The sequence below is a fragment of the Melospiza georgiana genome, chromosome 4 (assembly GCF_028018845.1).
Source record: "Melospiza georgiana isolate bMelGeo1 chromosome 4, bMelGeo1.pri, whole genome shotgun sequence".
Lineage (NCBI taxonomy): Eukaryota > Metazoa > Chordata > Aves > Passeriformes > Passerellidae > Melospiza > Melospiza georgiana.
In genome coordinates, this window is record NC_080433.1 from 66553480 (window position 1) to 66580903 (window position 27424).

Consider the following 27424-nt stretch of genomic DNA (forward strand, 5'->3'; position numbering starts at 1 on the left):
ATGTCCACACAAGTGCAATCACAGCTGTCTGGCAGGCATGTTTACAGTCACCTCAGAACCCCAAACAGCCCTTCAGATCATTGACACTCCTGCTGTGTGAATCCTTTTTAGCCCATGATCAGATAATCCAGGGCCACTAGACTTCTGATGCTAACTAGTTAGAAAGACTTTGATATTTGATTTCAAACCAGACCAACTGAACAGATGTTTAATTAAACAACAGACAAGGTGTTGTTTGTCAGCACTTTAAGAATCCCAGCCTTCTGTTTTCACTTGCATGAACTTTTTCTGCCATGAACTTAACCTGTCACAATTGTCTTTCAGTGAATATATTTGCTGATGCCAGAAGCAGAAGGAGTTCACAAATCAAGCTTTTGACAGGTTGCAGGCTGGGTCTCATTCTCACCTACACCTTGGTGCCTCAGGGGACGCGCTGTCTTCTCCAGCTGAAGTGCACAGGTATGCCTTTGCTTGCTTCCCTCACTGGCTCTGCTCATTCCCAGCTGAGACACTGGGCTGCCTGGAACCCCGGTAAGACCTCTTCAGTATTTAATTTTCCTGTTAAGCATGGAACCAAAATTTGTTGGGGTTTTTCTAGTCCTTGTTTGTCCATTAAAGGGAGTGAGGTTTAGAGAGTATCACTTGTGTTACATGTCACAGTGTTAGGGTAGGAATTGGATGTGTAACTGCCAAGATTGCTCACCATGGGCACCTGTTTTTCACTGCAGTGCTGTGGCAGTGGTTGCAGCTTAAATCATCTCTGAGTCTGTCCATTATTCTGACAGACTATAAAATCATCTCTGAGTCTGTCCATTATTCTGACAGACTATAAAATTTGAAGTCCAGCACAGAGGGAAAATATTTGCTCAGTTTTGCTTTGGACAGTTGATCTTTGGCCAGGTCTCTGTAGCCAGGCACAGCTGCATGGATGCTCAGCAGCATCATCTCCCTGTCACATGCCAGGCCCTCTGTGGTTGTGGCAGGTGAGAGCACATTCTGCAGAATGAAAGCCTGGTGACCCTTGCTAGCTTTCCTGCCTGAAGTACTCATCTAGGTACTGCCTGAAGTGGTTGCTGAAGTGCTCATCTGGGTACAGCTGTTGTGCTGCATAGAGCTGGGTGCACCAAGCCCACATGGAGTCTCTAACACCTGAAGTGCTTTTGTTTATGTTCCCACTTCTCTGGGGGTGTATTTCATTTAAGCTCACTCAGTCCAGTGATGGCTGTGTGAGGAACAAGAACACAGCTGGGAAGTGGTGCTTGGGCCATGCTCATACAGGGTTGTCCCAGCAGCTGGAACTGTTTCAGGGTGCACCAGCCTCACTGCTTCCTACAGGTGGAGAAAGAGGTGGAAGATGCAAAGATAGGGGCAGGTTTGGTTTGGGAGTTCTACTTGGTGGCAGGATACTGGATTATCTTTTATACCCATGGCTGCCTTTTGTTTTTCCAATAGTTTTGTGTTGGCAAGTCTCACTTTCTTCCAGTAAATACGAAGGATGCCATAATGTCACAATCAATCTCTCTTGGACTTGTGCTGAGTTTCACCTGTACAATTTTTTTGCACTGATGCTGACATTACCTGGTTTTCTTCACTAAACATTAAGATGCACTTATTCTGACAAATAGGTTTCTGACAAAATTCATAGCACCGGATATCAGGCACTTCTCAGTGCATCTCTGACTATCTTTTAAATTAATGAAAACAAACTAGAATCTGCAGAGAAAGAGCTAGATCTCTGCAAACAGCCCTGCTGAATCCACTTAGAATTGAGGTGGTTTTTTAAAATTTGAATACCATAGTATTTTAGCTGATAGCATTCTGGTTATATTTTATACTAAGTGTAAATATGTTTTCAAGGTCTTCTCTGGAAGCCTTTGTGAAGTGCATCTCTGCTTTCATTCCAGTTTCAGTGCTGAAGTTTCCATCATGAGATTATGAGATTTTTTTTTTCCTACAACTAAATCAAAGCCAGGGTTTCCTTTTAGTCATTATATTTTTATTACATCTCTGTCACTTCACTGAAGGCTGAAATGAATTCAGTCAATTCTGAGTACACCTGTGGGCCCTGGTGAGCCAGAGCACCAAGTGATGGACCAGTTTTTCTCTTGCAGCAGTACCAGTCAGAGTTTGATGGGGAGGCATGAGGCTGGGGCTGGCCATCCTGTTACACCTCAGTAAGTACAGATGCTACAGTGACTCAGGCCAATTCTGAAATATTATCATATGATTTACACACCTTTCCAAGATTTTCTTAAAGCACTTCTTTTAAGAAAATGCTATTGAGAAACACTTGACAGTGAATCCTTATTCCCCACTCTCCTGCCAGTGAGGGACCTATGAGATATGATGTCTCCAAGTACAAAGAAGACACACATGTTGTAATTGAGTCTGATTCAGGTCCTGAAAGGGGCAATCAACATCTGCTAATGAATAATCATCATGGATTTGTATAACTAAAAAGAGCAGGCTAACTAAACATAGGCACTGCTTTACGTCTGAAGAGTTGTGTCACTCATCATTTCAATTATAGCCTGAGCCCTAGACTGAAATTTGGTGTAAAATGCTGTATTTTTACTGTGGTAGTTGTATTTCTGGTGTTTTGTGGGATCTTCAAGTATCAGTTGTAGTGTTTTTTAACTGCACCTTTTCTAACAAGTTGAGCCAAGTAAGGCTGAATGGATATAGCCTCCAAGGTACCCATTCCTTTGCAGAGTTTCAGGACAGAACTTGTTTAAAAGGAAAAGCCCTGTAAGGAAAGTCTTAATATAATAGGGAAGATACTGAAAGTTGTTTCAGGCTAAACAAAGAAGTTCTGCAATTATTCAGAGTATTCAGAATTACTCTTTTAATTTATTAATGACCACTTCTTGGGGTCTGACAGGGTTTTGACACTGGACTAGGGATTCATTGCAAATTAAAAGAAAATTTGGGGGACCCCTGATATCAATCCTGGTCTCAATCCTGGTCTCATTTCCACCATTATAACTTGGAACATTTATTTCAACAGAAATAAGTGGAATTAATTCAAATCTGTCTCTATTCAGGGAGTCAATTGAAATGCTCTTTTTTAGGATTGCTGGCAATGGTATGTAAGGGTGGGAAGCATAATAAATTATTGCTCATGGCACATTTCTTTTCAGTAAAAATGCCAATGTGCTGAAAATTTAAGTTTTAGTATAGATTTGCAATATGCTAGCTCTAATTTTTTTTTATTATTTTGCAGCTGGTGTGTTCATTACTGAAGTTCTTTAAAAAAATGTATAAGTAAGGACAAAAGGAGTACAGGCAAAGGATAATTGAGTTTTCTGCTTGTGTTGGGATTTAACTGCTTTTGTCTGGAGGATACTGCTGGCTGCACAAACCAATTTAATCTTTCTTTGATCTTCTGTTATGCTCAGTGCTGATAAGGCCCCAGCACGCACAGCATGACTGTGGGGCTGGCTCCTGCCACCCAGCCCTTGGGGACCTCCTCCAGGGCCGCAGCAAGCGACTGACGGCCTCGTCAACCTGTGGCACCAGCAGCCCTCAGAAGTACTGCATTGTAGGCTACCTGGAGGTTGGTCTGCTCTTTCCTTTTTAATAAATTGAACTCCACTTGCTAACCCTATCCTCGCTCTTCCTACTAACCTTATTCTCGTCTGTATAGGGAATTTGCCCAGACTGGGAAATTCCTGTGGGAGTTATCTGAATAATTATCAGACAGTGTGACACTAAGTCTGGTGGGAGGCTGTGCCTCATTGCAGCACATATGGAGGGTTTGGCAGCAAGCAGCCTCCACAGTGATGTGTATCTTCTCAAGGGGGAGAAGCATCCCCATCCCTGAGATGCACAGGGATGGAGCACAGGGATTTCTGAAGGAGCTTTGCTCTGCAAGTCCTCTTCCCCCTCAGGCCCCAGAGGTGAAGGCCATGGTCTGTGTGTGTGAGAGGGGTCCCACAGGCTGCAGGGCCTTCTCCAGAGGAATGTCCATATGGTGTTGAGACCTGAGGCAGCCTGTTAAGAGAGTCACACCATACACTCTCCTCTCTTTTGATCTGAAATGAGGCCAGTGTTGCTGAGAGCAGAAAGCAGCCTCTGGAAAGGGAGGACCTAAAGCTGTGGTCCAGGCTTTGGCCATGTGTGTGGGTCAGCAGATCCAAAATGTGGCTGACCAGAGGGATGCCTCTCCCTGGCTGCAGTGAGGAGGGGGAACCACTGGGTATATGGAAGGTGTGCAGAAATGAGGATTACCCTGTTGTACATCCTGGAGGACTTGGCCCCAATGAGCTAATGAATTGTCACAAATAGAAATATTGTCACTAAATAACAGCCTAGGCTGAAGAGGAAGTTAAAATACAGCTTAATTTATAATCAATTGAAAATAATTACAGTTTATGACCTTCTAGCTTAATGTTGTGACACATTTGCAGAGTAAAGTATGGACATGGAACCAAGCACTGCTCCAGGTTGCATATTGTATCCACAGTTTCCTGCAAAATGTAAATATCTCTTTCATTTGCTAAAATAGCCTGAATCCTCTTTCTGGTCCTCAAGCTGGATGATTGCCTTTTATTCTTGCATTTTAGATCAAAAAGCAATAAAAAAATTAATATGTTCACTTGCCTGTACTTATCCTTTGAATTATGTAAATACAGACTCATGAAAAGGAGCAGCTGTTCTGCAATAATCCCTGTGATTTAATGCTGCTTCAACATATCTTGACCCCAGGTGGCTGTCTCCTGAAGAGGGTGAAAACCACAAACTGCTGCTTTGCAGGGCTTGAGAGAGAGAGAGACCCTTTGTCAATGTGCTCTGTTCCATCAGCTTGCCTTAAATGTGTTGTGCACCTCCAGTGCATCAGAGTGCCGCTTCACTTTCAATTTGCTTTCTCACCAGCACATTTTGAATACTTTGCTGGAGGCAGACCAGGAAGTTTTGCATCTTACATCTTGTAAACCAAAGCTCTTCCTCTCCTCTCCTGATGACCTGTGGCAGATTTCTTAAGAGCAAACCTTACTCATGAAAGTGGGTATTAGTCAATGTGGCAAGCTACCAAAAGCCAGGATTTAGCTGGGATTCAGATGGGGAAAAAATAAAATTCAACTGCTTTGTGTTTGGAAAGTAGCACTACAAGTAATTTTTAGTCTTTAATATGTCTTACTGTTTTTAAAATGTAGGTTAAGTGGGTTTTAGCTCAATGATTGGATTTACTACTTACATATGTTTTGAAAGGAAGAGACAGGGCACTCAGTGTTGAGGAGAGTATAAAGCTCCACAATTCAGAGGCAAGTGGGATCTGCCAGACATGGACATGCAACCTTCAACATAAGTTGCCCCAGTGTCATATTGTATGTCTATAAAAACCAGAGTATGAGTGTGCATGGTCCTTCCAACTGCTTCAACAACCCAGACTCTCCTTATCAGAGCTTTGTGAAATGCGATGACAGAGTGGGTCTTTTTTAAATTTTTCACTCATCTTCTAAAATGTGCTTTCATACATTTGTCAAGTGTAGTATAGAATGACTTAATGTAATACATAATTACCGTGGTTAAAATACATTAATTATACCTGTGAATCTATATATCTTCATTTATTTAAATGCAAATGGGTGATTTCATAATGCAAAGATGTTAAAACCATTCCCAGTTCTTTGTGGATCCTGAGTGTGCCACCCATCTCCTTCTGGGTCATTTCCAGCCTCCCAGCCATGGGTACTGAACTCATTCCTCCTCCTTCAGTTCCCTCTGGGGTGCTGTGTCATCCCCTGGTCCTCCTGCCCCTGTCCCCACCAGCCAGGCACGCAGCTTGGGCATCACCTTCTGCTGTGGCTTATTCCTGCATCCTCACACTACACTCTGCCCAAATCTCCTGGAGTCAGTCCGTGCAGTGCATCCACCCCTGCCCACCCTGCTGAACACTTCCCTGGGACCCTGCTGGCTGTGATGGCTGCTCTGGCTCTCCACATGGCCCAGCACAGGCCATCTGCCACCCCAGCATGTTAACCTTGTCACTTCTTCTTGCTCTCCCACTCAATCCCCATCTTATCACCTTAAACAGGAACATTTGGCCTCACTATGAAAGCCTCTCATTCAGAACTCAGACATCAGTTAATCATAACTACCTTCATCTTCTGCTTGTAGCATTTTCAAATAAGACCCTTGTATCCTATTGATATCCTGATTTTCCCTCTTTGCATTGGTTTAAACTTTCCCAGTTCCCCTACACTTCAAAAGACAGCAGTCAGGGTGGTGGTGTCATCCCAAACCAACTACTTACCTGGTACCTGGTCTTACTGAGATCCCTTCTCCACAACTGAAAAGTGCAATTTTTATAAAGTACCTGGGGAAGACCATGACCAACCCTTACTATGTGCATGCTTCGTGCATATGGTGGTTCTCTTGGGCTTGTATATGAAAAGCCTGAGTGATTAAAAGCCCAGGCATCCAAAGCAGCAAGACAGGTTCTAGCCTTGCAATGGCATAAATATATGTACATCCAGCTAATTTTTAGTGAAGAATCCAAATTAAGCTTTTATTCTGCTCATTTTGTTTTCCAGGCTGAAGAGAAGTGCTTTCTCTGTGATTCCAGATACCCATATAATCCCTATACCCAGCGTAACAGTCACATGGTAGAAAATGTTATCACAGCATTTGAGCCTGACAGGAAAAAGAAGTGGTGGCAGTCAGAAAATGGTAAGTTCCTTAGAGAAAATATTACTGCAAATGTTACTGTGGGATTTCTTTACATAATTGGCTTTCGCAAAATTGCCTTCATGAAGAGATGAATCCTGAGCGATTTAAACCCATTTGTGTGTCGCAAGATAAGATTTCAGGAAGTCTGTGTTTCTATGGATAAGTTTTAAACTCAGCACCCCCAAGAGCTGGCCAGAGGACGTGTGGCAATGCTGGGTTATACATGAAAGCCATGTATATTCCACTGGCTGTCTTCCCTGACAGAGAGTTTTCATTTGGGGCAAAATATACATTTGCCTACAGATGTAACGTAAAGACAGTCTATAAAACACAAATACTCATTTAAAAAATTATTTTTAAAGAACTAATGATTTAGGAAAAAAATTAAATAAAGCCTGGCTATGAGCTCCCTTATTCTGATATTCCCAAGTTCCTTTTCTGCAGGGCTGTTCTGGATCCATTCAACCCCCAGCTTGTATTGGTTCTGGGGATTGTCCTAACCCAGCTGAAGCACCTTGCACTTGTCTTTGACAAATCTCATCAGATTCCCATGGCCCCACATCTTGAGCTTTTCCAGGTCCCTCTGGATGGTCACTGATCCTTCACATGTGTCAACAGCGCCACTAGGCTTGGTGTCCTCTGCAACTTGCTGAGGATGTGTGCAATCCCAGAATTGATGAAAATAGTATCCTTACAGCTTCTCTGGGAAGACATGCTAGGAGGAATAACATTTACTCTGTCTTATTTGACATACAGTGATTATGTGAAAAACATTTCACTGGTTGAAAATTAAGGCATAGAAAAATAAGATGTTACCTCTATTTTGAGTATCCAACTGAAAATCCATAAGCCTTGTTTTTTCATGGAGTTTAGCAAGGATCTGTCACTAGCTTTGGACACCACTGCAAATAAAGCTGTGGGCCAGCTGTGAGAGGAGCTTTCCTTGTTGTCTCTGTCTTTCTTCTGGGATGAAGTCTCATGCACAGTCTGGTCAGGAGGAGTCCTGAGATGGTGCATGCAGCTGTGAACAATGGGGATATCAGCTGAGCTCCTGGAACTCTACAGGGAGTGTGTGACCTCTAGAGTTTTTTCCCATATTTGTTGCAGTTTTGGAAGATGTTTGGTGCAGTAGTTCTGCTCATTACAAATTTCACATCTGGAAGTATAGAAGGGTTTAACAGTTCTGTTTAGCATGAAGAAAACACCTCATTTTATTAGTTCTCTTTTTCTTTCTTAGCAATAAGTGAATTATTTGAATGGATTTTAAGAAATAAACCTAACTGGATATAGAAACACACAAACCCAGCACCCTGCCATGACCATCATTTACAGTCTGAATGATGTGAGCAGGACATTCAGCCTGCAGTCTCAGTGACATGCAGCATTGCTGGTGACAGTGCCAGGAAGGCAGCACATTGTATTGCCCCAGAGAGAGAGGTCCAGCTGCATGGAGTTGTGCACAGAGGGTGCCCTAAAGGGTCTAGCTGCTCTGCTGGAAAAGGCATCTTTAAATCCTCCATGGGAAAACTGTCTCAGCAACCCCTTCAATGTACACATTGTGCACTTCATTTTCATTCTCTTTTCAGGTATTGACCATGTGAGCATTAGATTGGACCTAGAAACTTTATTCCAATTCAGCCATCTTATCCTCACCTTTAAGGTACATCTTTTACCAGAGCTTTTATGTAAGATTATACACTAATTAACCAGAGGAATAAATTGCTTAGAGAGGCATTGAAAGCTCCATCTTTAGAGGTTTGTAAGGACAGGTTAGATAAACACCTGTCAAGTATTGTTAAATTATAGTTGATCCTGCCTTAGGGGAGGAGGATAGACTGAACAGCTTCCCATTTGTGTGCCTTCTGAACCTATTTTCTATAAAGCCAAGAATTAAAACTGAAAAAATACTTTGCAAAATTACACTCGAAAAATGTGGGACATATCTGAACTGCAGTTGCTCTTTTAATTTAGTTCAGTTCATGCATATCAATTATGATCCAGATAATTACAATTTTTTTGTACTAAATTCGTAATTGTTGTGGTAAACTACCTTACTTAGAAAGTAATCACATATCTATATGAAATGTTACCTTTCCCTTTTGCTGGAGAGAGGTTCTCATGAGCTTTTTCAGAGACCCCTGTAACCATCACAGTACCTGTAACAAATACAAAATGCCTCTCAAACACAAAATTTTAGCGTCCTCCTAAGAGGAATATCAATGTAACAACCCCTGAGGTGTCTTATTAATGCTGGCTTAGGGAATTATTGAAATGTTTCTTGCAGACATTTCGGCCTGCAGCAATGCTGGTTGAGCGCTCTACTGATTTTGGTCAGACCTGGAAAGTGTTTAGATATTTTGCACATGATTGTGCAGCGTCTTTCCCCAACATCTCTACTGGTCCAGCAAAAAGTGTTGGAGATGTTGTTTGTGATTCAAGATATTCAGACATCGAGCCCTCCACTGAAGGCGAGGTACAGTCAAGTGTCTGTTTGTATGAGTTCAAATAATTTGTGGAACTGAAGGTCTCTTGTCTGTGTCTGTTAAAAGCAGAAGCCTGTCCTTTGATCTCTTTGGTGGCTGCTCATCTCATCTCTAGAGCTTTATTGATTTGTTTTGCAGGTTGTTTTAAAAGCTTTGGATCCCAGCTTTGAAATAGAAGATCCATATGTGCCATATATCCAAGGTATGGACACTACATGTTTTGTCCAGAGACACTTTGCTGGTATTTTTTGTTTTGGACACTGAAAAGGGTCAGCAGCTCAGCTGGTGTAAGTCAATGATGTTGAAAATTAGGTACCTAAAGACCTTAGGGACACATTGTGTTAATAAATTAAATGGACCAGTCTTGTTCTCTAGCCCTGGGGGCAAACAGCAAAGCTCTGCAGGGGACATCCCTGAAGCTAAACTGTCTTTCCTTCTGGATTCAGGCTCAATCCATACTGCTTTTTGAGAGCAGTCCCAGAGGTACACATGAACCCATGAAGACAGTGGCTGGGAGAGTGCAGAGCCATACCAAGTAGGATGTTAACACTGTAGGATGCCTATAGTGACAGCTGTGTGCCAGGAGTGGGTCCCTGCACTGCCACTGTAGGCATTACTGATCTTGGCCAATAGTGGATCATTTTCATTATTTCTTCACTGTAGGAAAATTCTTGCATGACTGATTCAAGCTGAAGATTTCATACTGTTCATTTTAGCCTGAACTTGGGCTCCTGCTCTCTCTTCTTTCCTTCCAGATCTCATTACACTGACAAACCTAAGGATCAATTTCACTAAACTCCACACCCTTGGAGATGCTCTGCTTGGGAGGAGGCACAGTGATCCCCTTGAGAAGTACTACTATGCCATCTATGAGATGGTTGTGAGGGGCAGCTGCTTTTGCAATGGCCATGCCAGCCAGTGTGATTCCATGCAGAACCTCCGGGGAGATGTTTTCCATCAGTCCGGGATGGTGCGTCCTTAACGCTGGCTCCGAAAAGGGGAGTCTCAGTTGGTGTTTAGTGAGAAGGAAGAGATGGAGGGAGCTGAAGGAAGATCTCTGATAATCTTTGGATTGGCCATTTGCAATTGCTGGTTGTTAAATGTTTCAATGCAGACTCTTCCTTTAAAACCCGGGGTTGGAATGCACAGAAGCTGTCTTTGTTAGCACTACTGTGGTGTTTCAAAAGCAACTGGGACAAGACATGTTGATAATAGCAGCAGAATTCCAGAGCTGTAATGGTGCAAATGTAATGGATTAAGTAGCCTATGGCATGTGCAGACTTGAATGGCCACTTGTTGGGTGCATTCCACACTCCAGCTGGGCTTGGAGGGAGAGGAGGCATTGGCACAAAGAATAGTTGATAATGCAAAGCTAACCCATGAAAAATGGATTATTAAAAATTCCAGTAATGTGATTGCAAGTTTTTTTCCCTCTGGGAACATGAGTTTTTTCTCCTGGAAAATATGTATCACAATCTGAAGACATATAGGGAGAGAGAGAAATAATCTAAAATGTTGGTGTCTCCTTTGATATCTCTAGAAGTAAATTTTTTCTAAATATTGCTCAGTGGCTTTAATGTTTGGAGGTATTCTCCAGATCTTTTACTCAAATAATTAAAAATTAGGTCAGCTGAGGGAGCCAAAGAGCTTCAAATTTTCCCAATCTTGCTGACATACCTTAAGCAAATTCCTCTCCTCTCCTCTCCTCTCCTCTCCTCTCCTCTCCTCTCCTCTCCTCTCCTCTCCTCTCCTCTCCTCTCCTCTCCTCTCCTCTCCTCTCCTCTCCTCTCCTCTCCTCTCCTCTCCTCTCCTCTCCTCTCCTCTCCTCTCCTCTCCTCTCCTCTCCTCTCCTCTCCTCTCCTCTCCTCTCCTCTCCTCTCCTCTCCTCTCCTCTCCTCTCCTCTCCTCTCCTCTCCTCTCCTCTCCTCTCCTCTCCTCTCCTCTCCTTTTTGTCACCTTATCTGCTCTCTGTTCTCACCACATTACAGGTCCATGGGAGATGTATCTGCCACCATAACACTGAAGGTTTCTCTTGTGAAAGATGCAAAGATTTCTACCATGATGCTCCCTGGAGGCCAGCTGAAGGGACACAAGATAATGCTTGCAAACGTAACTCAAACGTCATTTTCCTTTTCAATAGCCAGGAGTGGGTGTGGCACAATCCTAGTCCAATCCATAATGGGATGGCCATGTTTCTGGGAGGGAAATTTTTTCATGCCTCATCCAGAAAAACAGATTCCTGCATTCACAGGTGCAGTGTTATCCTACAAGAGGAAGAGCTATTTCATGTTCTTATTCTTCATACAGGAAAAAACCAAAAACAACAAAGAGGAGAAAAAGCAGCTAATGCAAAAAAGATAATTCATTGGTTTGCACAGTGTTTTTCATGTGAGTGAAAGAATTTAGACAAGGCTAAATTATTCATTTCAACAATAATGCATAATGCAGTATACACAAGAATAATATATTAGGATCTGTAACAAATATTCAGCTAGAGATTTCTTCAGCAGAGCAGTGTTCCCCCCTGTGTATCAGGCACACTCCCCTGCATTTCCAAGTTTAGGATACAGTTCTGTCTGAAAAATCCAATTTTTTTCCCCCAACTGTAACACACAAGGCCTGGGAATAATCTTGCTGGGCACTGGAATCATACAAGTAACCAGTAACCCTGTGTAAAGTGTAGACAGCACTGTGGCCAGAGCACAGCATTTCCATGGTGTGAATCACCCCCTGTTTGCTTTGGTTTCAGGTTGTAACTGCAACAGCCACTCCAGCAGGTGCCACTTTGACATGGCCGTGTACCAGGCCAGCGGTGGGGTCAGCGGCGGCGTTTGTGAGGACTGCCAGGACAACACCACTGGCCAGCACTGCGACACCTGCAAACCTTCCTTCTACCAGGACCCGCTCAAAGCCATCTCAGACCCCCGGCCGTGCCTCCGTGAGCCTCCCTTTAACTTCTGCATGGGTGACTCAAACCAGGGCTGTTCTGTTAGTGCTCAGGAACCCATAATCACAGAATGATTGTGTGCAGGTGCTTTTATTGAAGAGCTCTGGGTGTCAGGGGTACAGACCCAAACCTGACCTGACATGGGTTTGGGATGAACATGTTTTTATTCCCTTATCATTATATAACTACATATTAATTATTACATTTATATTGTTTTATTGTATACATTGATTTCATCCAAGCATGGATTCTTGTAATTTCCATCAAACACTCCAAACATAATTTCTCATGATTCTTGTTACAATTAAACAATAATTATATCCAATTACCAAACAATCGTTGCATTTAACAATCATATCATTTATCATATAACAATCATATAATTTATCATACTCATTAAATGATTATACAGGTGTAGTTTTGCATGATCCAGTAAAGCCTAACATTTTCCCAGGGCCTACCACGCCCAACCTTTCTTTCCAACTCCCCTGAATATCCCATGATTTTAGAAACATTTTATCCCTGTACTATCAGTTCTGGTTCCCTTTGCTCTGAGCCCTGTGGCCATCCCCATGCTTAAATGTCCACATGGATGTAAAAATGTTACCAAACCTATAATATCCAAACTGCCCTACTAAGTAGCTGCATGACAGTATCCTCCAAACATCATTGAGAAAAGAGCTGCATATTCCAACTCCTTGCTAGACAGAGCTTAGAAATCCAGCGAAGCTATCATTTTTCTTGAACAAGGTCAATATAAATATGAATAGCAGTAGTGATGTTGCTTCAGTGATTACAGAAGAGGCTCCAAAATGATGGGAGGAGTAAATAACTTTTGCTAGATACCTGCTATATGCAAGAAAAATAATCTTTTAGACGTGAAAGCTCTTCTTCTTTCTAGGTGAAAGATGACCTAAATTCATTATTAACGTAGAATGGAGAAAACACTCCGAGTATTATTTAATTGCAGCAATTGACTGGCATGAAAAGTCCTTAAGGAGGCAAGGGCAGACCACCAGCAGCTCTGTAATTGCATTTTCATGCTTACACCTACCTGTGCTGTTCTGTGCGTGCAGCGTGCAGCTGTGACCCCGCGGGGACCCTGCCCGGGGCCGTGTGCCAGAGCCGCACGGAGCCCGCGCTGGGCACGGTGGCGGGGCGCTGCCCCTGCAAGGACAACGTGGAGGGCGCTCGCTGCGACAAGTGCAAGGCGAACTACTACGGGCTGAGCAGCAGCGACCCCCTGGGCTGCCAGCGTAAGTAAAACATCCCTGCCAGTCTCCTTTCCAAAGCCTTTTTGGGGCAGGCAGTTAGTTGAATGCACAGATCCACACACTAATGCTCTACTTGAGTCACGAAATAGCCAGTTGTCTACTGTAATTTAACGTCAAGGAAATTCAAGGTTTGTGGTGCAGCGTCCAAGACTGAAACAATGCAAAATCACTTTCAGAATGCATAGTAATGTTATATTAATAGTATATGCATAGTATCTGTTATTTTAATAGTATATGCATAGTATCTATTGTATTAATAACAGATTAGGCTATTGTTAATAGAAGGATTATTAAATATGCAACTTAATTGAAAAGGGATATTGAGATGACAGGTGCTGCTGCCTTGCCAAAAGAACTTCCAGCCAACCATTCCTCTGAGGAAGGCTTGGTGAAAGCACGTCCCAGCCCTGCCCAGGTGCACCAAGGGTTTGTGGGCACGTTATGCCAGCACCAGATGCTCAGCCACACACAAGGACTGCAGTGCAGATCAGCACACAGCCCGTGGCAAAAACACTGCTGAGGCCTTCTGCCAGAGCCTCTGCTCCCCCCAGAGAGGCACCCACCGAGGAAATTGTGCATTTCCAAGTGTAGTCTGGAGGGTGCAGGGGCACATTCAGAGTGTCTGTGTGGAGGATGGAGACTGCCTGTCATGCTGATGCCACATCTCATGAAAATGCCAGTCCTGGCTGTCACTGGGCCCTGCAGAGGTAACTGCACCTTTCTGTCCCTGCAGCCTGCAACTGCAATCCCTTGGGCACTTTGCCCTTCTCCGTCTGTGATCCTGCCACGGGAGAGTGCCTCTGCCAGAGGTTCACCACAGGGCAGCGCTGTGAAAGATGCCTTGTATGTACTCAGTTTTTGGTTTCACTTCTGCATGTGGTTGTGGAAGTCTCCTCACCCATCTCACACCTTTTCATTGCCAGAAAAGTAAACAATTCGTTAAAATTCAAAATCATTTAATAGCTGTATGCTCCCAATTTGCATTGACACGTCTACTTTTCTTTCACTGCTCCCAAATATTTGTGCAATTAAATTGCAGGGGGAGGAGCACTCCCAGAAAGGAAATGCAAAATTATGTCCTTGATCCATCTTAGCTATTTACAGAGCAATTTGCTAGTACAAGTGGGTAAATATCTGCCTCTTGCAGTGGCTAAGCACCCCTGCTATCCAGTAAGAGGAACAATCTCCCATGGCCAAGCACAGTAATGCTCCATTGTTCATCCAGCAGAACGAGTTTTGTTTTGCTTTGCATACTTAAACATTTGCCATAAAAGAACCTTTCTTTTTATACCAGGCAGGATACTGGGGTCTTGGCAACAGCTTGTATGGCTGTTCTCCATGTGACTGTGATATTGGTGGATCACAGAATAACTTGTAAGTTAAAGTTCTTCACGTTCTTTCTTGGGTTTAATTTTTATAAACTCTTAGGCTAGACTTTCTGGTTAGGTTAATACAGTCACAGTACAGATAGGAAAATAGAATGTAGATGGAATTTCATAATATACTAACAGTGTAAATTTGGGTGGGGATCTTGGAAATTTATTTGTGGTAAGGGGATTTACCTATTTCATTTGAAGCCAACCTTAAATCTGGTTGAGCCTAGAAGTGTTTAATATGAAATATAAAACATATGCCTTGAGAGAACCAGAAGCCCTAATATTATTAGAAATTAGAAGTAAGAGGTGAGATTTTTAACTTAGCTTCCTACCCTAAATGCTAGATTTTTTTTTTTTCTGGGTCCTATTTGAAATGTATAATTTTAGAAGAAAGGTTGGTTTCATTTGGATTCCTCCAAAAATCTGTTGGGCAGGGGTCTTCACTACTGCTGTTAGGCTTCAGACAGAGGAGCATACAGTCCCATGCAGTAGAGCAGCTCCTTGTGAGCAGGTAAATCACTTGGTGCATTAAATATACATGTAAGCATATGAAAACATTCAATATCACATCAAAGGTCCTTCTGATCTCATGTCCTGCCTCCAGAATTGTGGGTGACAGATTATTAAGAATCATGATATAGTGATTCTTATAGAAAAATATACAAGAAATTATACAGGAATAGACAGTAACAGATGCTCAGGAAACAAAAGGATTAGTGCTAAAGGTATGGAACAGACAAAGACTAAGGAGGTTGTGAACTCTGAAGTCATGGAAAAGTAGCATTGCATCAGAAACAGAGGAGGTGGGTGATAGGAAGTTTAGTAATGGAAGTAATCCATCAATGGGAGAAATTAAGCAAAGGTGGAACAAGGGTGGGTGTGAGCTGCCCTCATGCTGTGAGGACCCAGCTGTGCCAGCTGATGTCCTCCCTTTTCCAACTGCTCCCCAGGTGCTCGCGGAAGGACGGGCAGTGCGAGTGTCTGCCCAACATCGTGAGCCGCCAGTGCAACGAGCCAGCTCCAGGATTCTTCTTTCTGCCCCTGGACTATTATATTTATGAAGCTGAACATGCAAGGCCCCTTTCTGGCTCTGCACCCCTGGTAGGTGTTTGGCTTTTTGGGGGTTGTACTGAGAGGGGATCATTGTGGTGATGACATGGGAGCTGAGGCTGAGGAGGAGAGCCCTTGCTTGGGGAGCAGCTCTTTAGCAGGAAAATGCAAAACAAGCCCCACGGACGTTGTCAGTTTGTCTTTGTTTGTCATGGACATGACTATTCCCTAACTGTGGCTGTTAAAAAGGGACAGTCACTACAGCATGGTATGCCCTGCAGAGCTGCCCTTGTTGCTTCTGAAGTGCAGGCTGGTCTATCATGAATCAGAGAAATAAAATTAATTATTTAAATTAGAGTAAAATATTTGAGTTGCCAATAGCTCTCATGAAATGTTTTATTTCTGGAAATCTCCAACAAGGGAAGAATCAAATTACTCTCTGCTCCATTGGACTAATTCCTGCTGCCTTATATAACGGCATTGATTGTAGCCTAATTTCCTCAAGAATTTGGCATCCATCTGTAATGCCTTTAGAAAAATTAATTTTTTTTCCCCCTTCAACATGGGGGTAGTTGTTCCCCATGCTGACTGCAAGCCTGGAATGTACCCCTTCCTCTGTCTATGCTTTTGCTAACATTTTTTCTCTGACATGCATAGAAACTATAGATAAAGAATAATAAAAAAATGTTTATTTGCATGTTGCATCCACAAATATTTAGCGATAATCACAATCAGCAATTATCCTACAGTCCAATAATTAAATGGAAAACAGATGTCTGGGACATAGCTTATGAGGGAAAAGTGCAAGTTAATTTTAAAGGAGTGAGGGAAAAAGATTTCCAGCAGCTGTTGAGCCACAGTTTAGAGTTTCTCCCAGAGAGAATAGATCTTGTTTTAAGAATGTGGGTTTTCATTTACTTGCTTACCACCCTTCAACACTGTTGAGACAGTGCTGCTCCTCTTTTGATACTTCATAGGTTCAGCCAAGCACTCTTCCAAGGTGTGACATTTACTTCCAGAAGAAAGGCTATGATTTCATGATTGAAAATGGAAAGATTGTGTTAAACAGGAACAAGAAACGAACAGTAAGGAAATCTGGACTGGAACAGGTAAATTAGTACTTGAGTAGTTACTCAAGTTGACACCAAATACTAAAATTTTATTTTGTAACAAAGGTCAAGGAAATGTCTGAGCACATGGGATTTGCAGTCTTAGACATTTCAATCATGACGCAAATCAATATTTTGGTACACAGTTGGGTTGGACATTTTATTATTCACAGTGACAGGCTTGCTCTGCTGTGTCTGGTGCCTTTGTAGACTCATTTCCATTACTTTTTGGAAGAGAAAAGGCCTTATGAAAGGTAAACTTTTTTTTTTTGTTGCAATACATTTTCAACAAGTTTACCAAGACATTAGCATGGTACCTCCTGCACTTAAGTGCAGCCATTGTAAGTACTGATATTTATGCATCTAGCTTACGATGGAATGGTTCAGCCATGTATGAAATCAGGCGTACTCTGTTTAAGGTTTGCAATGTGAATGTTTGGAGATGCCAAATATTCAGAGGTGAGTGGATTATTCTAGTCTCTCTCATTGCTGTTGCTGCAAAGTTATAGGAATCTTTCCTTTACATGTGTCCCTAAATATCCTACCTTTGGGAGAGTTATTAGATTGTCAGTCTCGAGCTTGTTTGGAAAATGAGACTGATGGCTAAAGTAAGTAAACAATGTGGCAAAAATATTTCCTTTCTTTTTTCTGACTTTGTTTCAGTTGTAATTTGACTCTGTGTGTTGTTGAAGATGCCAGTGTGTCTCTGCAGGGCGCGATGCAGTTTGGACAGGACCCGGACCTGGCCGTGGTGTTCCGGCCGCCCAGCGCTGGCCGGGCTGTCACCTGGACAGGGCACGGCTTTGCCCGCGTCCCCAGCGGGGCTGGGCTCAGATTTGCCATCAGCAACGTTCCCTTTGCCATGGACTTTGATATCACCGTTCGCTATGAGCCTGAGGTGCTTGTGATGGCGTGTGTGTCTTGTGGTGTTGTCATAGGTGCAGGGTCTACTTTGTGAATAATAGGATGAGCAACTTGTCCTATTCTTTGTATCTAAAATTAAAATTGCTTGGTTTTTCACCCAGTAACAAATTGCCTTACCAACCAACTAACATGTTCTCCAGTGACCCCCTTAACCCTTTCCACTCAAATATGAAAAATCTCCATTAGAAGTCTTTTCTAAGCATGGGCCAATATTTCATCTTCGGAGTATTTCTCTTTTGGCAGCTTTACTTGGACTAGGCTATTACTCAAAAATCAAACACATGGAAAATGCAGATCCTTTTAGACAAGCATCCTGTATTCCTAGCTGGGTTTTTTGGGCAGTAAAGTGTGTACAGGCAGGAGTCATCTGCATAGATATTTATCCAGGCCTTTTGCAGGCATCCTGCTTCCCAGTTGTTCCATCTGGACTCTGAGATGTGTGAAAATTGTAGGAAAATAGCAAAAATTACTATTTTTTGCCTGGAGAAGATTTCTTAATGATGATGGCATGTCTAGGGAAATCTGTTAATCTGAATCTGGTTAAACTCGGGTCCTTACCCATGTCTTCAAAAACACACGCAAGCGTTTTATTGGTACCAGCTTTTGTATACTCCTTACTTTTTTGCAATTCTCTGGGACAGTCCCACACCTCAAGATTTTCCTGTTGTCTGTTGTGTTCTGTTCTCTGACTAGCACTCTGAGGCAAAACAATCTCCCAGTGTTTTAAAACATTGGAACAATTTTTTCAGTGGGCTAGCTTTTTCTGTCTAAGGATTGAAGAGTTGGGTTTTAAATACATTTGATACAAAGTCTTTTATGTTTACTATTTCTTATTAGATGTGTGAGAAGGCAGCTAATGAAGGATATCTCCAGAAAAACACTGTGCTAAGAAAAGAAACAACTCCAATGACTCTAACAGAGCTGTTTCCATTTGAACCAGCTGAGGTCCCATTTCCGTCTCTGCTTTTCATTATCTATTGCAAATACAATGAATTTTTCACAATAACATTGTTTTTCAGTGCTGTAAAGAATAGAGAGAAAGTCTGTCTTGTCACTGCAGTGTGCAGATGATTCAGATGGCTTTCATTAACACTTGCAAAGAGAAAGCAGGTTTTTCAGATACAAAATATAGCCAGAATTTTTGTCTTTTGTTTATAGAGCTTGGAAGACTGGCTTGCAAGCATTGCCATCCAGCCTGCTGGTATCTTGTCAGATCAACACTGCAAAAACAAGGTCCTCTCACAGGAGCCACAAGAGCTGCCTCTCCCAGCTTCAAAGAGGTCTGACTGTTGCTGTCTTTTTGCCTGTAGATCTTCTGTGTACAAATCATTTACTGAAGCACTGCAGAGCAACACATGTGTGGGATAGTGGGAATATCAGAAACACATGTGGGGCCTTTTCTGTTGCTGGCACACCACAATACTACACAGGGTCTAAGGAAGAGTCTGATGCCCCAATCTGGCAAACATTTGCCAAACCCAGGAGAGCAGCCTGAGATTCAGCTAAGGTTGGTTGCTCTGGTGAAGATCAGAATGGAAAGGAAATATTGACTTAAACTCACTATCCTAGTCTACTTTCAAAACCAGCTTTTCAGCTTGGACCTGTGTAAAGAATAGAGAGAAGCTAAGAGGATGTGACCAATGTCTTGATCAAAGAGGGAGAGGAAAGGATGAATATGAACAGTGAGTTGCAAACCCCCTTGCTAGAAGCAGTGAAACCTGCCATTTTCAGTTTAATCTCCTCAATTTAAATTGCACTTAGAGAATCATCGGGCAGAAGTCCTGCAGCTTTCCCAAAGCCTGCAAGCATGGGGCTGGGTGTGCTCCTCACAGCAGCAGGGCTTGCTCCAGGCTGCAGGCATCAGTTTGCAGGCACAGAGGGAAGGGACAGCTCACAACATTCAGTAAACTTGCCTTGTCCTGACTCCTGGCTATAACTGTGCTTCATTTCTGCTAAACAGGATTGCAATTCTGCAAACCCCAGTCTGCCTGGAGCCGGGAACAGAATATTTTGTGGATGTGTATTTTTCCCAGCCCTCTGCCTCTGACAAAAAGGCAAAATCATTCATCTTGATTGACTCAGTGAGTAGTTCTGTCACAAGTCCCTTGAGGTTGTATTTCTACACAGTGCTGTTTTTTTTACAGACTTATTAGAAGTATTTTTAAATAAGGTATAGTGTGTTTTAATAGAAATTCAGCTTCTGTTTTTCTCCATTATGCAAACAGTGCATATTTTTGCATGGAAAGGCAGAATTGTATCTGGTTAAATTTTCATGGAGCAATACAAGTCATACTTGTTGCATACATTGCATGTTTCTCTATCTGTTGCTCATTGATTATGAATACAGTCCATATGTATGTGCTGATAAGATGCTGTGGGCTATGGACATAAATTTGTACAGCTCCTCATCACTTGGGTTTTTTAAAATATCTCTAATTTGTTTGAGTCATGGATATTTTTAAGGATTATATCGGAAAAGTAAAATTAGTCTTGTACTTCCTGGGAATCAGTTTCAGATATTTTGCAAGTTTTCATCAAGTCAGGAACTGGGTGTTAGTTTTGGGTCCTTCTCTTGAAAAATATTTTTAGGTCTATTTCTCTTATTATTCCTGTAGAACTGGACCTGGCAAGGGCTGACTATACTTGGACATAGAACCTTCAGCTGATTTTTCCCTATCACAGTAATACAAGTAAAAATTTTGGCCAGACACTGCCTTTGGAGTCACTAACACAGCATGGCAAGACCAGTTCTGAGCGTATATCAGAGGTCTTATTATAATTTTATTTTTTTAAACACAGTCTCTCTTATTTGAAGAACTCAGGGAATGTTTAGACCTTGAGAATAAATGTGAATTTAGATGACAGAATGGCACAACTGCAGATTTGGAAACCCAATGCTCCAGGCCTCTGTCGTTCCAATGAAAAGCACATTAGGAGAATGTGGGAAATTCTGGTTTTCAATATATCTAAGCAAAAATATTTTCTTTTCTCTCTTAATGACAAAGCTTGGACTTATTCCCAGAATTGGATCTGTGGAGAACTTCTGCAGTGAAAAGGATTTAGATGAGTACCAGAAGTATCACTGCATTGAGATTGCATCTGAAGTTGGGCCCCACGTCCTGCCCGAGGCGTGCGCGCGGCTCATAGCGAGCCTGTCCGCCCGAATCCACAACGGCGCCGTGGGTGAGGACCAGCCTGCACAGGCAGCTCTTTTGGGCAGTTGCTGGCTTTCCCTTGGGTCTGTAGGGTATGCTGACTGTAGAGCTCTGACCCTGCAGTGGTGTAGAAGTGAAGCTGGCCAGCATGGATGTGCAGGGTATATCCCGCTGAATCCTGCGTGGGCTGCAAACACCTCTTGGTGGCATGAATCTCAGAATTCATCACTCCTGATGGGCGTCATGAGCAGCATGAGAGGGACCGTGGCAGTCTTTTTGTGTCTTCTGAAAAGCATTTGAATCAGATGCCTTTACCATATGGCCAAGGCAGTAACTTTCCTTCTTTTCTAGCTACTGTTAAATGACAGAGAAGTTTCTAAGCCCTCTCTCTAGATGCTGTAGGCTAGCTGAATGCCTTGGTAAGATTCCAGACATGATGGTACATAAGTTGGTGTACTGGAAGAGATTCACCAAGAAAACCTTGATGATATTACAGCAATAAGGCAGCAGCAGGAGGGGTTTGAAATTCCTAGGCAGCCTCCCTGGCCCACCATTAGCTGGGCTCAGTAGCTCAGGGAATTTCCCAAATATTTGACCCAGAGAAATGGCAGTTCTCTGCACTTCCAGTAACAGGAGGGGCCTTTCTGGGCAACTTTGGTGGCCAGCTTCTTTCAGGGAGTCTAGCAGCAATGCCTCCAAAGTGATAGCATCTTCTTGGATTGGACAATTTTTAGCATTGATGCCTCACTTAGTATCAGGCAATGAGGTCACAGCTGTGCAACCAGTGAACCCCTGATTTAGGCTTGGGCTGTGATAACTTCCTGTGGCCTGATTCCTAAAGTGATGAGATTCTCCCAATGAAATTTGGCACTTTGGTTTTCTGGTGCTTTCCAGAGCATCCTGGGCAAACATCCTCAGTGGGTTAGCGGAGCATCTTCACTCAACAAGTTAGTCCAAGGTGTCCAGAAGGAAACAAACAGTACACAGATGCAGACTAAATACAGCTTGCAGGTTATGTCCAATGCTTCAGCTAGATGCAGATTTATAGCAAATCCTTCTGGACTTCACAATGTCTCTATTTGGATTACACTTTGCTACTCCCTTTCTGTCTTAACCCAAATACGTGCTGAAGGCAGTGCCTTGAATGTGGCAACTGCAGCACCAAGACTTGTGCTGGTGCCTGATATACCATCACCGTTGGTGCTACGCCATCAAATGATCTAAACTATGGCATCATCAGTTTAGTGAACTCCTGAGAAGAATAATCAAACTCTTTCCTGCCTATTTTAAATTGTGAAACCTGCAAGCTGATGAGATCAGTAGAACTCCTTGACAACCGAACCTGTTTTGATTTTTTTTTCCCCTTGCCAGCATGCAAGTGCAATCCCCAAGGGTCGCTGAATGGCAGCTGTAGTAAGCTGGGGGGCCAGTGTCAGTGCAAAGCCAACGTCGTGGGACGCTGCTGTGACACCTGCTCTGCAGGCAGCTATGGCTTCGGCTTCCATGGCTGCTACGGTGAGTGCCCTGCAGCCAGCACCGCTGCCAGGACCACCAGCACACCCCAGTGTCTCAGGGCTTTGAATCCTGGATTATATGTGAAGCAATATTAAAAATGTTCCCTCTAATAACAAATTTTCCATCCCCGCTGCCTTTGAGCAGCAATGAGATGGGTTGGCAGTGAGAGGAACAGCAGATTTGTCTTTACAAACAAGCTGTGGGTCCGCTGGTAGATAAAACTAGCACTGGGAGATAAAAGAAGCAATGGGAAGAATTCTACTGATTGATGAATGCAAAAAGATATTTGCTTTTACAAATAAACTTTAGGTTTGCTGATAAACGAAATTAGACATTGAGAGATGAAAGAAACAATGGGGAAGAAAAACTCCTAAATTCCATAAGAATTAAAAATTAAAAGGGAGGGTTATACATTAGAGGGAAATCTTTGGGATCAGGCGTATCATGGAGTCTGTACCTCTCAAGTACCTCAGCCAATGGGGAAAGAGAGAAGGGAAATTAGGATAAAATGGGAGGCTGCATCTTCTAAAAATTTGAGAGATCTCAGGGGAATGCCCTATGGCCTCTCCCTTTATTCGAGTAAAGCCAGAAAGGACTCCTCTGTCTCCTTTTTGGACATAAACTTCTAGTGTTTGTAAATTAATTTTCTTCGCAGCAGGAAGGCTTTAAGGGCACAGCTTTGCTTTGGTGTTTTCCAGCGTGCGAGTGCCACCCGCAAGGCTCGCAGGGCGCGCTGTGTGACCAGCGGACGGGGCAGTGCTCCTGCCGCCGGGGCGTGCACGGCCGGCGCTGCAGCCGCTGCCTGCCCGGCTACTTCGGCTTTCCGCACTGCCGCCCCTGCCCCTGCAATGGCCGTGCGGAGCTGTGCGACCTGCGGACCGGAGAGTGCCTCGACTGCCGCGGCTTCACCGCCGGCAGCCGCTGCGAGAGGTCAGTGCGTGGGCGCTGCTGCAGGGCTCCAACACACACCGCTGGTCTGCACGGTGCCCGTCGAGCTGGGGGCCTACAAATGCATCAATGACCTTAACAGGTCACTGAGCCATTACCCCAGGTTTGCAGAACACTTAACAGGTCATTGACGTGTTAACATAAAACTGCTGAATGTCAGGTTCCTATTTCATTACTATTACCTGTTGCATGTGGGAATGTGCATGCAATGCCTGTGGGTGGACTGCAGGCAGGGCATGCACCCAGCATTGCAGCAGACATTTGAGACACGGACACCGCGGCACCATGTACTTGGAGACATGCACAAAGCACCGTGTGTGGGTTAAACTGACTCCTGCCAGGTTCCAAATTGCCAGCTTTCAAATTTAAAATTCAGCACGAGGCTAGCCAAGAGGCTGAATATTCTGCTGAATACTCATTTTAATACCTGCAATTACCTTCAAGGAGTTTAAGTAAATGTGCCCTCTTTGCTGGTCATATTAGTTCCATGTCACCAGAAAATTACTTTCCCCACATGTTCCAGCTGCATTCAGAGCACTGCTCCTCTTTTTTGTTTTGAACACTGGCAGCAGTATCACAGTTCAACATGGACATGGAAATTAGGTTTGTTTCGTTTGGTTTGGCTGGACTATGCCTTGTCATTAATTTTTAAGAGGTTTTCCTCATGAAACCTGTTGAGCTTTTCCTGCAGTGGTTTTAGACAATACAGTGTTTGGCTGTTCTACGTGTAGATGGCAAACAGATTAAAAATGGGAGACTGAAACACTTTTTGCCCTGTGGCTTTGCAGGATCTCCAGACCCCAGGGGAAAGACAGTCAGATAGCCAAGTCTTTTAGCCTTGCCTGTATACATATGGAGAGCTGTATTCCCATTTGGCATAGTAGAACAGATCAAGGACTGAGGTTGCTCCAGAAGCCTCTGTGTTGTTGTTGCTGCAGCTGCAGGACTGCGGGGCCTGGGATGTGGAGGCAGCAGTGGTGGGCAGGGTGGCTGAGACCCCAGGGAGCCCCAGAAGCCCCCACCAGTCTGGGTTACAGCACAGCCACCAGCACCTCGAAGGAGCCATCAGGTTTGCAGAACATGTCAGACACAGCATGGCTCAATACATATGTTACATCTAAAATATGCAGTATTCTCTGAGTACTCTTGAGGAATCATTGCTTTTTTGCCTGTGCCAGCACTTTTTACTGTCATGCTAACCACTCTGTGTGTGTGTCTGGAAGGAAATAGACGAATATATGTACTGATAGGTGAATATACAGAATTTTTATATGGCAGCTTTTAGCTGCTTATGCAGAGCATGTGTGATATGCCATATCATAATCTGCAGAGGATCAGGAAAGGGACATCACACCATGATCAATGTGATAAGTGAAGCCAATTGATTGCAAAAAGCAAACTATATTTATGCTGTGTTTTACTGTTCACTCCTCAAGGTTATACATGATTGGTTAAATCCTTCTGTGTATGTGTTTTAATCTTTCAGTTAATTTTAGTTAGTTTTTCTTCTTCTTCTTCTTTCTCGCTGTGGTTTTCTTGTCTGCCTTTACATCCTGAACTGTCTGTTGCTGAGCGTGTTCTTCTTCTTTTGTGTCCTTCTTTTGTGTCCTTCAAGGGCATTGTGACCTTACTCAGTTTCTATGAAGACTGGATTGTGCATATATATATATATATATATCCATTGTCTTGCAAAAACCCCTCAACAATGATCATTCAGTTTAAAATTGTTCCAGAGTGGGTGAAAGTCCTCACAAACATTTCTTGAAAGGAAAACATATGTCTTTTTCTTTTTGCTTCAGATTTTGAGAATGCAGCTCTGATTTTCCATTTTAGAACACTTTTGAAGCTTGAAATATCTCTACCAATTGACAATTTGTCCTGCTTTGTGTTGACTGCTTTGGCAGGTGCATGGATGGCTATTATGGAAACCCTCTGGATGGAGAGCCCTGCCACCCATGCATGTGCCCAGGGCCACCTACAAGCAATAGGTATTTTGCACATTCCTGTTACCAGGACTCCCAGTCTGCACAGCTTGTCTGTAATTGTCTCGAGGGATATTCAGGTATGAAGCAAAATAAAGACTGGTTTTGATGCTACTTAAATTAATGTAAGAGAAAAAAAATTATCATCCTCCACCTCTCAAATGTTCAGAAATGACAATGAGGTAATGCTAATAAAACTGCTAAGAAGAGTTAGCACTCGAGTTTACTGAAATTATATGGCTAAGTTCTGACTAGGAAAAATGGGAATTGTGCAGTTAGTGTTTTCAAAAGATGTTCACCTATGGATACAGTGAAGTAATTTATTGTTCTGATGTCACTCTCTGGAAATCTCGTCCTTTCCAGGAGCATTACACTAATCTGGTGGGGAAAGGAGGGGAGAACTGCAGTTGCTTGTTACCTCTGAAAAAGAAGCATTGCAAGCCCAAATGGGAATGATTAGGGCATCAAAAAGAGCTGATAAGACTTCCTAATGAGAGAAAGTCTTTCTCCATATAGAGGAAAACTCTTTGACATTATGCCTTATAGTGACTGCTTCATGGTTCAAATAGTCATTTTAGAAATGGGGTTTCTGCTCTCAGCTGTATGAAATGCAGATGTTTTTGCAGTAAACTGATTGCTCATTTCCTAAGATCATGTTGACTTAGGTTGAATTCCTGAAGGGAAAGCTGAAGATGTTTCCTTTCCCTTGGGCATTAGAAAGATCTCCTCTGGTGGAAGCAAAGCTTAATGGGAATCACTGCTGAAAATTAAACCAATGCTGTCATCTTTACTTAGGCAAGGTTTCTTTATAAGTCAAGAGTGGTTTTGCTTGAGTAATTGCTGTAGGGTCAAAATTATTCATGTTGGTGTTCACCCAGGGGAATTCTGTCCTCACAAATCACTGCACTCTTCAGTTTTGGACTTTATTGCTCCTGCTCCTTTCCAGCAAGACTCTTGATCATCTTTGTAGCGGTGGTCTCACTTTCTCAGAGATTGAGAAAAGCTCTGGGTCCTGAGGAGCACAATGAAGGAAGAGAGGCTGAGTGTGATCCAGTGGACATGGTTTCAGAAACACCAGTCTGCCCAGAATGGTTTCTGAGATGCAGAGGCTGCACCCAGATCAGGGCAGGCATTGAGACAAAATGCAGTACTAGTTGTGATGCCAGCAAGGACAGAGCATCAGAGTTCATCTGAACTCCTGGGTACCCCCCACCCTCCAATGCTGCTTGAAGGGCCAAGGAAAATCCTGCAAATATGGCTAACCCTGACTACTGCCATTGAATGGACTTTGATGGAAAAAGATGTTTGGAGGTGCTATGTGATGGGGCACCTAATTGCTCTTACTGAAAGGACTTCCTTGGTATAAACAATTTGGGATGAGAAGGGTGTCTTGGCATCAGATTTCAGTGGGGAAGATATAACTTAAACTGTTCAGAGAATTAAAGGGCAATGATCTCAAACAGGTGGATATTTTCCATTTGAAATATACATTTGAACAGATAGTCTGAATCTTTTAATAATATTACTGGAAATTACATGTTTCACTTGAATCCATCAGCCAGCAATATTTTTACCTTCCTCTGACAGGCAATCAGTGTGACAAGTGTCCTAGTGGGTTCTACAAAAACCCCAGCAGCCCTGGGCTTGACTGTGCACCGTGTCCCTGCAATAACAACATTGATTTGACAGACCCAGAGTCCTGTAACAGGGTCACTGGGGAATGCACCAAGTGTTTACACAACACCCATGGAGCAAACTGCCAGTTCTGCAAACCAGGTTACTTTGGCTCAGCCCTCAACCAAAGCTGTCAAAGTAAGTAACTGCACTGCAACTGTGTTTTACTACCAAGAAAATGTTTTTAAAAAATAAGCTATAGGGAAAGGCTAGACCTTGGAGGGAGGACAAAACTAAAGAAGATAAATAAAGCAAAATATAAGAATTACAAATATATTTCTCTATTTACTAAATATAAATATATCAATGATACAA

General features: G+C 42.9%; 1 protein-coding gene across 1 annotated transcript in view; it reads left to right on the forward strand.

The window, feature by feature from the left end:
• Positions 1–2140: 2140 nt before the first annotated feature.
• The window catches only part of LAMB4 (laminin subunit beta 4), a 40732-nt gene continuing 15448 nt past the window's right edge, over positions 2141–27424 (forward strand). The window contains exons 1-22 of the mRNA XM_058022810.1: positions 2141–2174; positions 3399–3556; positions 6537–6672; positions 8259–8332; positions 8957–9145; positions 9294–9357; positions 9911–10125; positions 11144–11264; positions 11905–12093; positions 13179–13358; positions 14110–14219; positions 14671–14750; positions 15703–15853; positions 16780–16911; positions 17624–17809; positions 18994–19115; positions 19796–19916; positions 20841–21018; positions 22362–22505; positions 23204–23435; positions 25358–25515; positions 27023–27247. Of these exons, the coding sequence (XP_057878793.1) occupies positions 2141–2174; positions 3399–3556; positions 6537–6672; positions 8259–8332; positions 8957–9145; positions 9294–9357; positions 9911–10125; positions 11144–11264; positions 11905–12093; positions 13179–13358; positions 14110–14219; positions 14671–14750; positions 15703–15853; positions 16780–16911; positions 17624–17809; positions 18994–19115; positions 19796–19916; positions 20841–21018; positions 22362–22505; positions 23204–23435; positions 25358–25515; positions 27023–27247 (3199 nt within the window). The remainder of the gene's footprint in view (positions 2175–3398; positions 3557–6536; positions 6673–8258; positions 8333–8956; positions 9146–9293; positions 9358–9910; positions 10126–11143; positions 11265–11904; positions 12094–13178; positions 13359–14109; positions 14220–14670; positions 14751–15702; positions 15854–16779; positions 16912–17623; positions 17810–18993; positions 19116–19795; positions 19917–20840; positions 21019–22361; positions 22506–23203; positions 23436–25357; positions 25516–27022; positions 27248–27424) is intronic.